Source organism: Equus asinus, chromosome 3 (genome assembly GCF_041296235.1).
Source record: "Equus asinus isolate D_3611 breed Donkey chromosome 3, EquAss-T2T_v2, whole genome shotgun sequence".
NCBI lineage: Eukaryota > Metazoa > Chordata > Mammalia > Perissodactyla > Equidae > Equus > Equus asinus.
In genome coordinates this window covers 99,520,939-99,536,587 of record NC_091792.1, presented here as the reverse complement: position 1 = coordinate 99,536,587, position 15,649 = coordinate 99,520,939, and the positions used below count along the sequence as shown (strand labels likewise).

At 39.8% G+C, this 15,649-nt stretch overlaps 1 protein-coding gene across 1 annotated transcript; it reads left to right on the top strand.

The window, feature by feature from the left end:
• The first annotated feature begins 303 nt into the window (after positions 1 to 303).
• LOC106828059 (eukaryotic peptide chain release factor subunit 1-like) lies at positions 304 to 1,800 on the top strand. The gene has a single exon (XM_070506578.1). The coding sequence runs from the start codon at positions 407 to 409 to the stop codon at positions 998 to 1,000; it is 594 nt and encodes a 197-aa protein (XP_070362679.1). The 5' UTR covers positions 304 to 406; the 3' UTR covers positions 1,001 to 1,800.
• Positions 1,801 to 15,649: the final 13,849 nt, after the last annotated feature.

Sequence of the window (15,649 nt, the reverse complement as noted above, 5' to 3'; positions counted from 1 at the left end):
CTAATGCCGAATTGCATTCTCTGCTCTTTGCACAGTCAGTTCTTGATTAGCCATGGTCATGGTAGAAAGGGAGAGGGTGGAAAATCTAAAAATCTCATTTGCATCAGCTTCCTCTCTCACCGAATCTTTTGCCAGAGATAGTAATGAGTGTAGCAAAGCTGGTAGAGGTGCAAATGAGCTGTGAAATGGCACAAACTCATGTTGCCAGGTAAAGAGAAAAATGAAAAGGTTGGAATAATACACATCTAGCTGTTCAGTCACAGAATAACATAGAATATATTTAAAAAATGATAATTTAGGGAGGGAGCCAGTGTCCCACGTCAGAGCCGCCGCCGTGGAGCCGCCGCTGGGGAGGAGCAGCCGCTGCCGCCCAGTACTGGGCCCTTAGGGAGGAGGAGGCGAGAAGATGGCGGACGACCCCAGTGCAGCCGACAGGAACGTGGAGATCTGGAAGATCAAGAAGCTCATTAAGAGCTTGGAGGCGGCCCGCGGCAATGGCACAAGCATGATATCATTGATCATTCCTCCCAAAGACCAGATTTCAAGAGTGGCAAAAATGTTAGCAGATGAGTTTGGAAGTGCATCTAACATTAAATCACGTGTAAACCGCCTTTCAGTCTTGGGAGCCACTACATCTGTACAGCAAAGACTCAAACGTTGTAACAAAGTACCTCCAAATGGACTGGTTGTTTACTGTGGTACAATTGTAACAGAAGAAGGAAAGGAAAAGAAAGTCAACATTGACTTTGAACCTTTCAAACCAGTTAATACGTCATTGTATTTGTGCGACAACAAATTCCATACAGAGGCTCTTACAGCACTACTTTCAGATGATAGCAAGTTTGGCTTCATTGTAATAGATGGTAGTGGTGCACTTTTTGGCACACTCCAAGGAAAGACAAGAGAAGTCCTGCACAAATTCACTGTGGATCTCCCAAAGAAACATGGTAGAGGAGGTCAATCAGCCTTGCGTTTTGCCTGTTTAAGAATGGAAAAGTGACATAACTATGTTCGGAAAGTAGCTGAGACTGCTGTACAGCTCTTTATTTCAGGGGACAAAGTAAATGTGGCTGGTCTCGTTTTAGCTGGATCAGCTGACTTTAAAACTGAACTAAGTCAATCTGATATGTTTGATCAGAGGTTGCAATCAAAAGTTTTAAAATTAGTTGATATATCCTATGGTGGTGAAAATGGATTCAACCAAGCTATTGAGTTATCTACTGAAGTCCTGTCCAACGTGAAATTCATTCAAGAGAAGAAATTAATAGGGCGGTACTTTGATGAAATCAGCCAGGACACGGGCAAGTACTGTTTTGGAGTTGAAGATACACTAAAGGCTTTAGAAATGGGAGCTGTAGAGATCCTAATAGTCTATGAAAATCTGCGTATAATGAGATATGTTCTTCATTGCCAAGGTACGGAAGAGGAGAAAATTCTCTACCTAACTCCAGAACAAGAGAAGGATAAATCTCATTTCACAGACAAAGAGACAGGACAAGAACATGAGCTGATTGAGAGCATGCCCCTGCTGGATTGGTTTGCTAACAACTATAAAAAATTTGGAGCTATGTTGGAAATTGTCACAGATAAATCACAAGAAGGATCCCAGTTTGTGAAAGGATTTGGTGGAATTGGAGGTATCTTGCGGTACTGAGTAGATTTCCAGGGAATGGAATACCAAGGAGGAGACGATGAATTTTTTGACCTTGATGACTACTACGTAGTCGACGTGGGTCCGGCAAAACGTGCCTCACCCTCCAGCATCCAACCCAAGGAGCATACCCGTGGTGCAATTGGAACATTTCCAGAACTTAATCCATGAGCATTGGATATTGAAAAGAAAACCAAAACAAAACCAGACCCAACCCTACACTTAGGTTTGTCAGGGTGTCAGCGCAACAGCCTACAACTAAGTTCCTAAATGCCACTTTGGACTAATTTAAAAAAGAATCCCAGTTTTTACTTTAAAAAAAATATGAGAATTTAGTGTTTATGATTAATAATGAAGACTGATGCCTTTGGCTTCTGTGAGGGTATCTGGGCTTGCTTTACTTATGGGCAAAGTAAATGGTTGCATACATGCTGTCAGGTGTTCTGGGTTGATCCTGTTTCCCCAAATGTCAAAGTCCCTCTCTTGCCTCAGTGCTTGGTTTTCTGCCATTAAAACACGCAAAACATGCTGAAAATAGGGGACTCAGGTGTACCGAAACTACAAATAAACTCCACCTATACCTAATTCTCTTAGGTCTGGCTGTCCTTAAGACGTATGAACATCTGCTTTTATATTCTGATCACATAGACTTTCAGGGACCATTATATTCCATTCTCAGCTTTAGAGGACAGTTATAAGGCAGGTGAGTCAATGCAAGTATTATTTCTGTAGACACTTACCACATGATTGTCTTTTCTCAGTGGAATTGGTAAGGTCAATTCAAATTTGTAAATGCTCTGGAAGCATCTGCAGCTTTCAATACCCGTATGGCTTTGAGTGTGATATTACTGGAGGTGGCAGACACCTTAGAGCTTTGTAAGGTTCTGCAGAGAAACAGAACCAATAGGATACATATATACATAGAAGGAAATTTATTTTAAGGAATTAGTTCATGTGATTCTGGAGAATGGCGAGTCCAAAATCTGCAAAGTGGGCTTGCAAGCTGGAGACCCAGGAAGAGCTGATGCTTCAGTTCGAGTCCAGAGGATGTCTGCTGGCAGAATTCCTTCTGCTCTAGGGAGGTCAGTGTTTTGTTCTATTTAGGCCTTCAGATGATTGGATGAGGTCCACCCACATTATAGAGGACAATCTGCTTTACTCAAAGTTCACCAATTTAAATATTAATCTCATCCAAAAACACCTTCAACAGAAATATCCAGAATAACATTTAACTATATAACTGGGCACCATGGCCCAGCCAAGTTGACAGATAAAATTAACCATCACACTCTGCATCTGTTAGATGATGAAACGGGCCCAGGGATGTGAAATAACTTGCCTGAACTTCTGGTAGCCGAGCTGAGACTAGTATCAAATCTTTCGATTTCTTAATTGGTGGCTTTTCTTCAAAAGAACACTGATTTTTTACAACTGTGCTAATGAGAAAAAAACCAGCAGAATTTAGCTCAGAAATAAATGGCTCAGAAATAAATGCCAATAATGTTTCATTAAAAAATGTCTATTGAACAGGGATCTCATGATATTTCAGAATGTCTAGTATACAGGGTCCCTGCCTAAGTTGCCAGTAGTAGGTTCACATCATTTTTTTAAAAATAGCATCTTTATTGAGATATAATTCACTTACCATAAACATCATCCTTTTAAAGTGTATATTTCAGTGCTTTTAGTATATTCGCAAAGTTGTGCCATAATCACCACTATCTATTTCCAGAATATTTTCATCACACCCCTCCCTCCATTCCCTGGAAACCACTAACATAATTTTTGTCTCTATAGATTTGCCTTTTCTGGACATTTTGTGTAAATGGAACCATATACTATGTGGCCTTTTGTGACTAGCTTCTTTCACTTATCATGATGTTTTCAAGGTTCATCCATGTTGGAGCATGTATCAGTATGTCATTCCTTTTTATTGCCAAATATTATTCCATTGCATGGATAATGGATATACCACATTTTGTTTATCCATTTGTCAATTGATGGGTATTTGGGTAGTTTCCACCTTTTAAAGATTGGCCCTGAGCTAACATCTGTTGCCAATCGTTTTTTTTCTCCTCTTCTCCTCAAAGCCCCCCAGTATATAGTTGTAAATTCTAGTTGTAGGTCCTTCTAGTTCTGCTGTGTGGGATGCCACCTCAGCATGGCTTGATGAGCGGTATTAGGTCCGTGCCCAGGATCCGAACAGGTGAAACCCTGGGTTGTGGAGGTGGAGTGTGCAAACTCAACCACTCATCCACCGGGCTGGCCCCCTACTTTTTAGGAATAATTCTGCTATGAACATTTGTGTACGAATTTTTGTGTGGACATATGTTTTCAATTCTCTAGGGTATATACTTAGGAGTGGGATTGCTAGGTCATATGTTAACTCTATGTTTAACTTTTGGAGATGCTGTCAGACTGTCTTCCACAGTGGCTGCACTATTTTACACCATTAGCAGTGCCTAGGGTTTCAATTTCTTCACATCCTCACCAACCCTTGTTATCAACTGTCTTTTTGATTAAAGTCATCATAGTAGGTGCAAAGTCGTATCTAATAGTGGATTATTAATAAGAGATTATTGTTTAATCCAAAATTGCAAAGATTTACTCTTATGTTTTCTTCTAAAAGTTTATACTTTTAGTTCTTACATTTAGTTCCATGATCCATGTGAGTTTTCATTTGTTTTGTTTTGGTTTGATTATATATTGTGAGGTAGGGATCTAACTTCAGTCTTTTGCATGCAGATATCCAGTTGTTCCAGCATCATTTGTTGAAAAGGCTCTTCTTTCCCATTCAGTTATCCTGACATCTTTGTCAAAAATCTGTTAACCTTAAATTTAGGGGTTTATTTCTAGATCGAAGTTTTATTCTGTTGATCTGTATGACTATCCTTATGCCAGTAGCACACTGTCTTGATTATTGTGGCTTTGTAGTAAGCTTTGAAATCAGAAAATGTATGTCTTCCAAATTTTTTTTTTAATTGAGGTAACACTGGTTTGTAACATTCTATAAATTTCAGGAGTATATTGATTATATTTTTATTTCTGTGTAGACTATATCATGTTCACCACCCACAGTCTAATTACCATCCATCACTATACATATGTGCCCTTTTACCCTTTTCACCCTCCCCCACCCCTTCTCCTCTTGTAACCACCAATCTAGTCTCTATATCTATGCGTTTGTTTTTGATCTTCCACATATAAGTGAAATCATACGGTATTTGGCTTTCTCCATCTGTCTTATTTCACTTAGTGTAACGCCTTCAAGGTGCATCCATGTTGTTGCAAATAGCAAGATTTCATCTTTTTTACGGCTGAGTAGTATTCCATTGTGTATATATACCATATCTTCTTTATCCATTCATGCACTGATGGGCAGTTAGGTTGTTTCCAAGTCTTGGCTGTTGTAAATAATGCTACAGTGAACATAGGGGTGCATATATGGTTTTGAATTAGTGTTTTTGTGTTCTTTGGTTAAATACCCAGAAGTGGAATAGCTGGATCATATGGTGGTTCTATTCTTAATTTTTTGAGGAATCTCCATAGTGTTTTCTATAGTGGCGGCACCAGTTTACATTCTCACCAGCAATGTATGAGAGTTCCTTTTCTCCACATCCTCTCCAACACTTGTTATTTCTTATCTTTTTAATAATATCCATTCTGATCAGATTGAGGTGATGCCATGATTTGCTGATGGTTTCTTTTGCTGTGCAGAAGCTTTTTAGTTTAATGTAGACCCATTTGTTTGTTTATTTTGTTTATTTCCCTCTCTGGGGAGACATGATATTCAAAAAGATACTGCTGAGATCAATGTCAAAGAGTGTTCTGCCTATATTTGTTCTTTTTAAAAGTTGTCTTGGCTATTCTGGGTTCTTGGCATTTCCATATGAATTTTAGGATCAACATGCTCATATATGCAAAACAGGAGATTGGAATGTTGATAAGGATTGCATTGAATCTGTAGATCAGGTTGAAGAGTATTTCCATTTTAACAATATTGAATCTTTCAATCCATGAATAGGAAATTCTTCCCTTTTACTTAGTTTTTCTTTAATTTCCTTCAACAGTGTTTTGTAGTTTTTAGTATGCATGTCTTACTTCTCTTTTGCTAAATTTATTCCTAAGTATTTTACTCTTTTTGATGCTGTCATGAGTGGAATTATTTTATTTTCAGAATGTTTTTTACTAGTATGTGAAAAGCAATTGATTTTTGTGTATTGATCTTTTACCCTGCCATCTTGCTGAACTTGGCCCCTGTCATTTGATAACTATAAAAGACTCCCATGTATTTCCAAAAGCTTGTGAGTGGGGGAAGGTGGTATCCTGCCAAAATGAGAATCCCAAATGGAGAGAGTCTGAGTATATTCTGAAAGGTGAGGGTTGAATCCCAGAGAACTAAATGGTTCTGCCTAAATTTCTTAGAATTTTCGACTGCCAATGCTGGGAATTGGGATTGGTAAACCTCTTGACATGGAAGAGGAGAGATGAATGACAAGGACACACTTGAGAGAGTAGACCCATGGCACTCGTGATAAGTGAGTGCTAAAGAAAAGAAAAGCTGGAGAGAAATTCCTTGGGTGGGGATGGCAGAAGTGTTGTAGTATGTCTTATATTGTACGTTTATTTTATACTGTGCACAAATATCCCTTGATTATAACTAATCCTTTAGTCAGAATCTCTAACACCTTTGTGTTTGTTCTACATTGGACAAATGAAGAAGTTGTTTCTTGACTAGGACAATGTGGGGTCATGAGAATATTCATCTGGCATGACATGGGAATGAAATACTCTGATTAATGTTATTCCACTTAAAAGGAGAGTCACCATTAGGTTGTATAGTTTACTTATTTCCAAAGAGCTAGAATATTGCAAAGTATATTTACATTAAACTTTCCTGGACTAAAGAGGCAATATGGTAAAATGTTTATAATATGGAAGAGGAGGGGAAGACAGAGAGGGAAATGCTCTAGAAAGTGTTTTTTGTAGACTGTCATATATTAACATAACATGTCTATGCTGTAGGAATTCTTATTATCATCACCCCATTTCACAGACAAGGAGACTAAAATTCATAGAAATTTAAAAATTATCTGGGGAGTGACATCAGTCTCATGGTGGAATGAACTTGCCCGGGACTCTCTCCCCTCCAACATACAACAAAAAGGAGCAACCATATTCCAACGGAAAATACCCTAACTGCACAAAAATCCTTGGAGAGTCATGACGGCCGCACGATGGAGGGCGGAGAGGCTGGAACCCCCCTCAGAGGAGCTGGAACGGGGTAAGAAAGAACTTCACTTGCTTCCCTAAAGACTGTGGTTGCTGCCGTGGGAGGCTCTGTGAGGGAAGGAGATGGGCAGGAGTTGTGCATCCACGGTATCACCCAGGACTCCCTGGGCCCCTTGCTGCCTAGAGGGAGGCCCTCTAATGGGATGAAAGCTTTCATTCAGGGTGACCTCATCAAAGCAAGTCCCCAAGAGACCAGATAGCGAGAGCTGATGGAGAAAACCTGGGACTGCACACAGGAGAAAGTGCCCCTCCCCCAACCCACACGACACCATCTCAGCTGAAGGTAGAGGGCTCAGACCCCCACCCAGTGGAGATAGGCTGTAACTGCAACCGAATAATATCAGAATGGGAAAGTCCCATTCTACTAACATCAGGCACTTCATCAAATCTCCAGACCAGAGAGAAAATGACAAGCACCCAGAACTCAGTCCTGAGGTCACAGAAATAAGTAAACTAAATGACAATGAATTCAAAGTAGCTATCATCAAAAGACTGAATGAGGTAAAAGGAAATACAGAGAAACAAATCAATGAGTTCAGGAGCTACTTCACAAAAAAGATTGAAACTATAAAGAAGAATCAATCAGAAATATTAGAGATGAAAAGACACAATGGAAGAGATAAAGCAAAATATCGATTCCCTGAATGCTCATGTGGACACCATAGAGGAGCGAATCAGCATAATCAAAGATAGACATGTTGAATTGCTCCAGACAGAGGAGGAGAGAGAACTGAGACTAAAAAGAAATGAACAAAGTCTCTGAGAAATATCCGACTCCATGAGGAAATGCAACATAAGAATTATAGATATTAAAGAAGGTGAAGGGGCCAGCCTGGTGGTGCAGCGGTTAAGTTTGCACATCCTGCTTCTTAGTGGCCTGGGGTTCACCAGTTCGGATCCTGGGTGTGGACATGGCACCACTTGGCAAACGCCATGCTGTGGTAGGCATCCCACATGTAAAGTAGAGGAAGATGGGCACAGATGTTAGCTCAGGGCCAGACTTCCTCAGCAAAAAGGAGGAGGACTGGCAGTAGTTAGCTCAGGGCTAATCTTCCTCAAAAGAGAAGGAGAATGGAGCAGAAAACATGCTCAAAGAAATAATAGCAGAGAACTTCCCAAATCTAGGGAATGAGAGGGAAATGTGTGTGGAGGAAGCTTCCAGATATCCTAAATTTGTCAATGTAGAAAGACCTACTGCAAGACATATAGTAGTAAAACTTGCAAAAATGAATGACAGAAAGAATACTCAGGGCAGCAAGGCAGAAGTAAATAACCTACAAAAGAACCTCTATCAGACTTTCAGCAGATTTCTCTGCAGAAACCTTACAAGCTAGGAGAGAATGGAATGACATATTCAAAACTTTAAAAGATAAAAGCTTCAGCCAAGAATACTCTATCCAGCAAAAATATCCTTCAGATATGAGGGAGAAATTAAATCTTTCCCAGACAAACAAAAGCTAAGGGACTTTGTAGCCATAAGACACTCTCCCCTCCCCACCACAAGAAATCCTCAAGAAGGCCCTCATACCTGCAAAAAGAAAAAAAGGGAGAAAGGGGTCACAAAACACAGAGTAAGGAGACAAATAGATAGACAGAATGAGAATAGGATAGCAAATATTCAATTATAGCATTAGGCTAAAAGGAAGAAAAACACAAAAAACAAAGATAGTCTTGTCACTTTAACCACAAACTCACAACACAAGTTGGAATAAGATATAAGAACAATAGCTTAGGAGGGGAGGAGGATAGGGATTGAATCAGTTTAGAGTAAGGAAATAGGAGGCCATCAGAAAATGGACTATGTTATACAGGAGATTCTGAATACAAACTTTTGGGTAGCCACTAAACTAAAAAGCAGAACAGAGACACAAAAAATAAATAAGGACAAAACAAAGAAACACAGCATAAGAAACTGCATAATTCAATAGGTAGACCAAAACACACAGGATGAGAAACAAAGGAAATGCAGGAAAACCAGGAAACGAGTGAAATAATGACAGCATTAAGCCCTCATACATCAATAATCACTCTCAATGTAAATGGGTTGAACTCTCCAATAAAAAGACACAGAATGGCAAGATGGATTAAAGAACAAGATCCAATAATTTGTTGCCTCCAGGAAGCACATCTCAGCTCCAATGACAAATACAGGCTCAGAGCGAAGGGGTAGAAGACAATACTCCAAGCTAATGGCAACCAAATGCAGGTGTCACAATACTTATATCAGACAAAGTAGACTTCAAGATAAGGCAGGTAAAGAGAGACAAAGAGGGGCAATATATAATGATCAAAGGGACAGTCCATCAAGATGAAATAACGCTTATAAATATCTATGCACCCAACATAGGAGCACCAAAGTTCATAAAGCAACTATTAACAAACCTAAAAGAAGATATTAAAAATAACAATAATAGTAGAGGACCTCAACACCCCACTCACATCATTGGAGAGATCATCCAGACAGAAAATCAACAAGGAAACAGTGGAACTGAACAAAAAGCTAAAACAGTTGGACTTAATAGACATATATAGAACACTCTATCCAAAACAGCAGAATACACATTATTCTGAAATGTGCATGGAACATTCTCAAGGATAGACCATATGTTGGGAAATAAGGCAAGCCTCTATAAATTTAAAAAAATTGAAATAAGAACAAGCATCTTTTCCAAATATAATGCTATAAAGCTAGAAATTAATTACAAGAAAAAAGCTGAGAAAGGGACAGAGATGTGAAAACTAAACAATATGCCATTGAACAAGCAATGGATCATTGAAGAAATTAAAGAACAAATCAAAAAATATCTGGAGACAAATGAAAATGATAACATTCCATACCAACTCATATGGGATGCAGCAAAATCTGTATTAAGAGGGAAATTCAGGGGCCGGCCCTGTGGCTCAGCAGTTAAGTGCACACATTCCACTTTGGCGGCCCAGGGTTTGCCAGTTCAAGTCCTGGTGTGGACCAGGCACTGCTTGGCAAGCCATGCTGTGGTAGGCGTCCCACATAGAAAATAAAGGAAGATGTTAGCTCAGGGCTAATCTTCCTAAAAAACAGAAAAAAGAGGGAAATTCATCACAATACAGGCACACCTAAACAAACAAGAAAAATCCCAAATAAGCAATCTCAAATTACACCTAACTGAATTAGAAAAAGAAGAACAAACAAAGCTCAAAGTCAGCAGAAGGAGAGAAATAATAAAAATCAGAGCAGAAATAAATGCTATTGAAACAAAAAAGGCAGTAGAAAGGATCAATGAAACAAAGAGCTGGTTCTTTGAGAAGATAAATAAAACTGACAGACCCCTAGCCAGACTTACAAAGAAAAAAAGAGAGAAAGCTCAAATAAAAAAAAATCAGAAATGGAAGAGGAGAAATAACAACAGACTCCACAGAAATACAACGGATTATAAGAGAATACTACCAAAAACTATATTCTAACAAAATGGATAATCTAGAGGAAATGGATAAATTCTTAGACTCTTACAACCTCCCAAAGCTGAGTCAAGAAGAAACAGACAATCCGAATAGATCACTCACTAGGAAAGAGATTGAAACAGCAATCAAAAGCATACCAAAGAATAAGACCCCAGGACCAGATGGTTTTCCTGGGGAATTCTACCAAACTTTCAGAGAGGATCTAACACCTATCCTTTTCAAGCTATTCCAAAAAATTAGGGAGGAAGGAACACTTCCTAACACATTCTACAAGGCCAACTTCACTCTGATACCAAAGCCTGGCAAGGACAGCACAAAAAAGAACTACAGGCCAATATTGCTGATGAACATAAATGCAAAAATGCTCAACAAAATTTTGGCAACCTGAATTCATCAATACATCAAAAGGATCATACATCATGATCCAGTGGTATTCATACCAGGGACACACGGATGGTTCAACATCCACAAATCAATCAATGTGATACACCACATCAACAAATTGAGGAATAAAAACCACGTGATCATCTCAGTAGATGCAGAGAAAGCATTTGACAAGATCCAACAGCAATTTATGATAAAAACTCTTAACAAAATGGAGATAGAAGGAAATTACCTCAACATAATAAGGTCATATATGACAAACCCACAGCCAATATCATACTCAATGGGCAAAAACTGAGTTCCATCCCCCTGAGAACACGAACAAGAAAAGGATGCCCACTATCACCACTCTTTTTCAACATAGTACTGGAGGGTTTGGCCAGAGCAATGAAGCAAGAGAAAGGAATAAAAGGAATCCAAGTAGGGAGTGAAGAAGTGAAACTCTCACTGTTTGCAGACGACATGATCTTATATATAGAAAACCCCAAAAAATCCATTAGAAAACTAATAGAAATAATTAAAAACTACAGTAAAGTTGCAGGGTAGAGAGTCAATTTACAAAAATCAGTTGCTTTTCTATACTCCAATAATGAACTTACAGAAAGAGAACTCAAGAATATAATTCCATTTGCAATCGCAACTAAAAAAATAAAGTACCTAGGAATAAATTTAACCAAGGAGGTGAGGGACTTATACAATGAAAACTATAAGACATTACTGAGAGAAATTGATAATGACTTAAAGAGATGGAAAGAGATTCCATGCACGTGTATTGGAAGAATAAACATAGTTAAAATGTCCATACTACCCAAAGCAATGTACAGATTCAATGCAATCCCTATCAGAATCCCAATGACATTCTCACGGAAATAGAGCAAAGAATACTAAAATTCATATGGGGCAATCAAAGACCCCGAATTGCTAAGGGAATCCTGAGAAAAAAGAACAAAGCTGGAGGTATCACAATCCCTGACTTCAAAATGTACTACAAAGCCATAGTGACCAAAATGACATGGTACTGGTACAAAAACAGGCACATGGATCAATGGTTCAGAACTGAAAGCCCAGAAAAAAACCACACATCTACGGACAGCTAATCTTTGACAAAGGAGCTAAGAACATACACTGGAGAAAAGACAGTCTCTTCAATAAATGGCCCTGGGAAAACTGGACAGCCACATGCAAAAGAATGAAGGTAGACCACTATCTCACACCGTACACAAAAAAAAACTCAAAATGGATCAAAGACTTGAAGATACGTCCTGAAACTATAAAACTCCTAGAAGATAATATTGGTAGTACACTCTTTGACATTGAACTAAAAAGGATCTTTTCAAATACAGTGTCCTCTTAGACAAGGGAGACAAAAGAAAAAATAAACAAGTGGGAATTCATCAGACAAAGAGCTTCTGCCTCGCAAAAGAAACTAGGATCAAAACGAAGAGACAACCCACCAATTGGAAGAAAATATTTGCAAATCATATATCTGACAAGGTGTTAATCTCCATAATATATAAGGAACTCACATAACTGAACAATAAGAAAGCAAACAACCCGATCAAAAAGTGGGCAGAGTAGGGGGCCGGCTTGGTGGCACAGGGGTTAAGTTCACACATTCCGTTTCTCGGTGGCCTGGGGTTCGTGGGTTCCGATCCTGGGTGCGAACATGGCACCGCTTGGCAAAAACCCATGCTGTGGTAGGTGTCCCATGTATAAAATGGAGGAAGATAGGCATTATTGTTAGCTCAGGGCCAGTCTTCCTCAGCAAAAAGAGGAAGATTGGCAGTAGTTAGCTCAGGGCTAATCTTCCTCAAAAAAAAAAAAGTGGGCAGAGGAGATGAACAGACATTTTTCCAAAGAAGGTATACAGATGGCCAATAAACATATGAAAAGATGTTCAGCATCACTAATCATCAGGGAAATGCAAATCAGAACTACACTAAGATACCACCTTACGCCTGTTAAAATGGCTGTAATCACTAAGACTAAAAATAACAAATGTTGGAGAGGGTGTAGAGAGAAGGGAACCCTCATACACTGCTGGTGAGAATGCAAACTGGTGCAGCCACTATGGAAAACAGTACGGAGATTCCTCAAAAAACTAAAAATAGAACTACCATATGACTTAGCTGTCCCACTACTGGGTATCTACCCAAACAACTTGAAATCAACAATCCAAAATAACATATGCACCCCTATGTTCATTGTAGCACTATTCACAATAGCCAAGACATGGAAGAAACCCAAGTGCCCATAGACCAACGATTGGATAAAGAAGATGTGATATATATATATATATATATATATATACACAATGGAATACTACTCAGCCAGAAAAAAGGACAAATTCATCCCATTTGCAATCACATGGAAGGACGTAGAGGAAACTATGCTAAGCGAAATAAGCCAGTCTGAGAAAGACAAACCCCAGATGATTTCACTGATATGTGGCATATAAACAAACACATGGACAAAGAAAACAGTTCAGTGGTTACCAGGGGAAGGGGGTTGGGGGGGCACAGGGGGTAAAGGGGAGCACTTATGTGGTGACAGTCAAGAAATAATGTACAACTGAAATCTCACATTGATGTAAACTATTATGAACTCAATAATAAAAAAATTTATCTGGGGTAATGCAGCTAGTAAGTGACAAACCCAGATCCCTGATTCCAAAGCCCTTCCTGTTTTCACTATTCGGTGCTGCTTGTTAGGGCAGCAGTGTTGTGAAGTGCCGCAGGAGTGCTGGTCTCATACAATCCAGTGTGAATGGTGCCTGCTGCCCTTGGGAACACAGCGGCCCTGAAAAAGAAGGAAGACTCCATCCTAGCTATGTGACCTGGGAAAGTCACTGTATAGTAGGAACCGTAAGACCATCTCTTGAGGACTGCATTGCACTCTTTTGTGAACCATAAGGGAGAACGTGAAAGAACTTTGCAAAAATCCAAAGGCAGATGGAAATCAGGAATGGTGACAAAGAGGCAGAATTCATATCAATCTCTTAACCTGTCATTGGACGATCAAGACAGATATTGTTGATCTTTATACTAGAGGTGTGTGCCGGTGCCAGCACCTGGAGAGTTTTAGTTAATAGAAGGCTGACTGATGGAGCTTTTGCCCCCAGGTATTTCTGTGGAATGAAAGCTTCCAGGAGTGCCAGGCCGCCCAGCTCTATCCAGATTCTGTAGTTAAAGGTGGATGCTTGGAGGACAGCTGGAGAGGCTGTGCCTGACTGGGAGTCTGGCAAGCTGCTTAGTATCCTCCTAAAGAGGAAATGAAAAGATCCTATAGCATGGTCTGTCAGGGGTCTGCAGGAAATGGGAAAGATTGCCCTATTTGTTATATTTATTGGAGATATTATTATTTGTTTTATGCCGTGTGGAAGGAGGGCCAGAGCTATAATCTATTGATCATTTAGTTTTATGAAGTTCTCAAATGGGTGATCTGGTATTTTTCTGACAGAGAGGCTATGGTTCCTGAACACCAGTAATAAGATTGTCATGTCATTTTCTTCTCGTTGGTCTTTTTATTGCTTTTTATCTCTTTGCTGATATTACCTCTCCCCAACCTCACCTCCTGCCTTGCAACTGTCTTTTTTTTTTTTTTTCACCCCTCAGGGCCATGTTTAGGGCCAGCTCAATTCATTTCATAGAATGTGCCCTATGCTTTAAGAGATTACTCATCTTTGCTTTTCATGTTTCATCCTGTGAAACAGTCTGCCCACTGCAGTCACTGTTGTAAAGTCTTCATAGTAAACACTGGCGTGTAACTTGGGAAGAAATAGGTCAGGGAAGCAGAGACCAAATGTTCATTTTGCAGCCACAGTGTGAGCAGATGGATAACAGAATGAGGTGGCTCTCTTTGTGGGCCTCGATTTTTTGTAAACTCTTCCAGGATCTCCTGGGAGTCATGCTCCTTCAAGATCCCTGAGAATTTTTAGCAGATGAACATTGAGGATGATGTCTTCCTGATATAAGACACCAAGGTCATTACCCTCCTTTCTGCTCTATTATCATACAGAGGCTGAATTTGATGAGATACATCCTTTCTCCCTCTTATCATCTAGGAATGCACAAAGAACACAAAATCTCTGGGAAACACGGCTAAACAGCTTGGCTCTTGACTGGTGATGAATGAGGGGCATTGCCCCTGGGTGGTCACCAGTGGCCACAACATGGATGAAACTCCATTTTGCCCTCATGCCAGGCAGTCAACCTGATAAGGTGGTTCCAAATCATTCATTGGCTGACTTTGCCTTTGCTCCCAAGGAACACAGAGTTAGAGAAGCTGTTAGAAAAACAAAACAAAAACAAAGAGTATACCTTTAAGGAATAGACTAGAATTCGTGCAAAGTCAGCAGAAAGATTAGCAATAGCAGGCATCCAGTGCCCAGGCTAGTGAAGAGTTAAGCTCTGAATGATTGTGGGAGGCTGGTGTTATGACTGGGGAACAACTGCCTAATGTCTTTCAACTGGACTGTTTAGCAAAGCTTCATTATGAATATAATTGTGTGCTTGTGCAGGCACACCACACAGAGGGAATGCTCACACTAAAGGTATGATGATATTGCCCGCTGCCATGCCAATTACTGGATATTAATGGCAGGATGGCATGCATATGCCGGAGCTGGGAAGCAGAAGGTTAATAGACGAACAGCACCAGAAGAGCCCATTTATCAGTTTCTATTTATCTCTCCTTGGGAGGTGGCAGGTTTACAGTAAATACCTTCTGTCCTCCTAATTTCCTAATGATGGGGATAATGATGGAGAATGGTGAAGTCATTAACTGGGACAGGCTCTGTGCATCACTCTGTCAACCACATCTCCCCAAGACCTGCAATGAGAAGTGATGGGCCCCAGCTGTTCACCAGAATCCGAGCCCCTC

Bases quoted from the DNA above. Each gene is read 5' to 3' on its own strand.
- LOC106828059 (XM_070506578.1), top strand. From the start codon at position 407: ATGGCGGACGACCCCAGTGCAGCCGACAGGAACGTGGAGATCTGGAAG.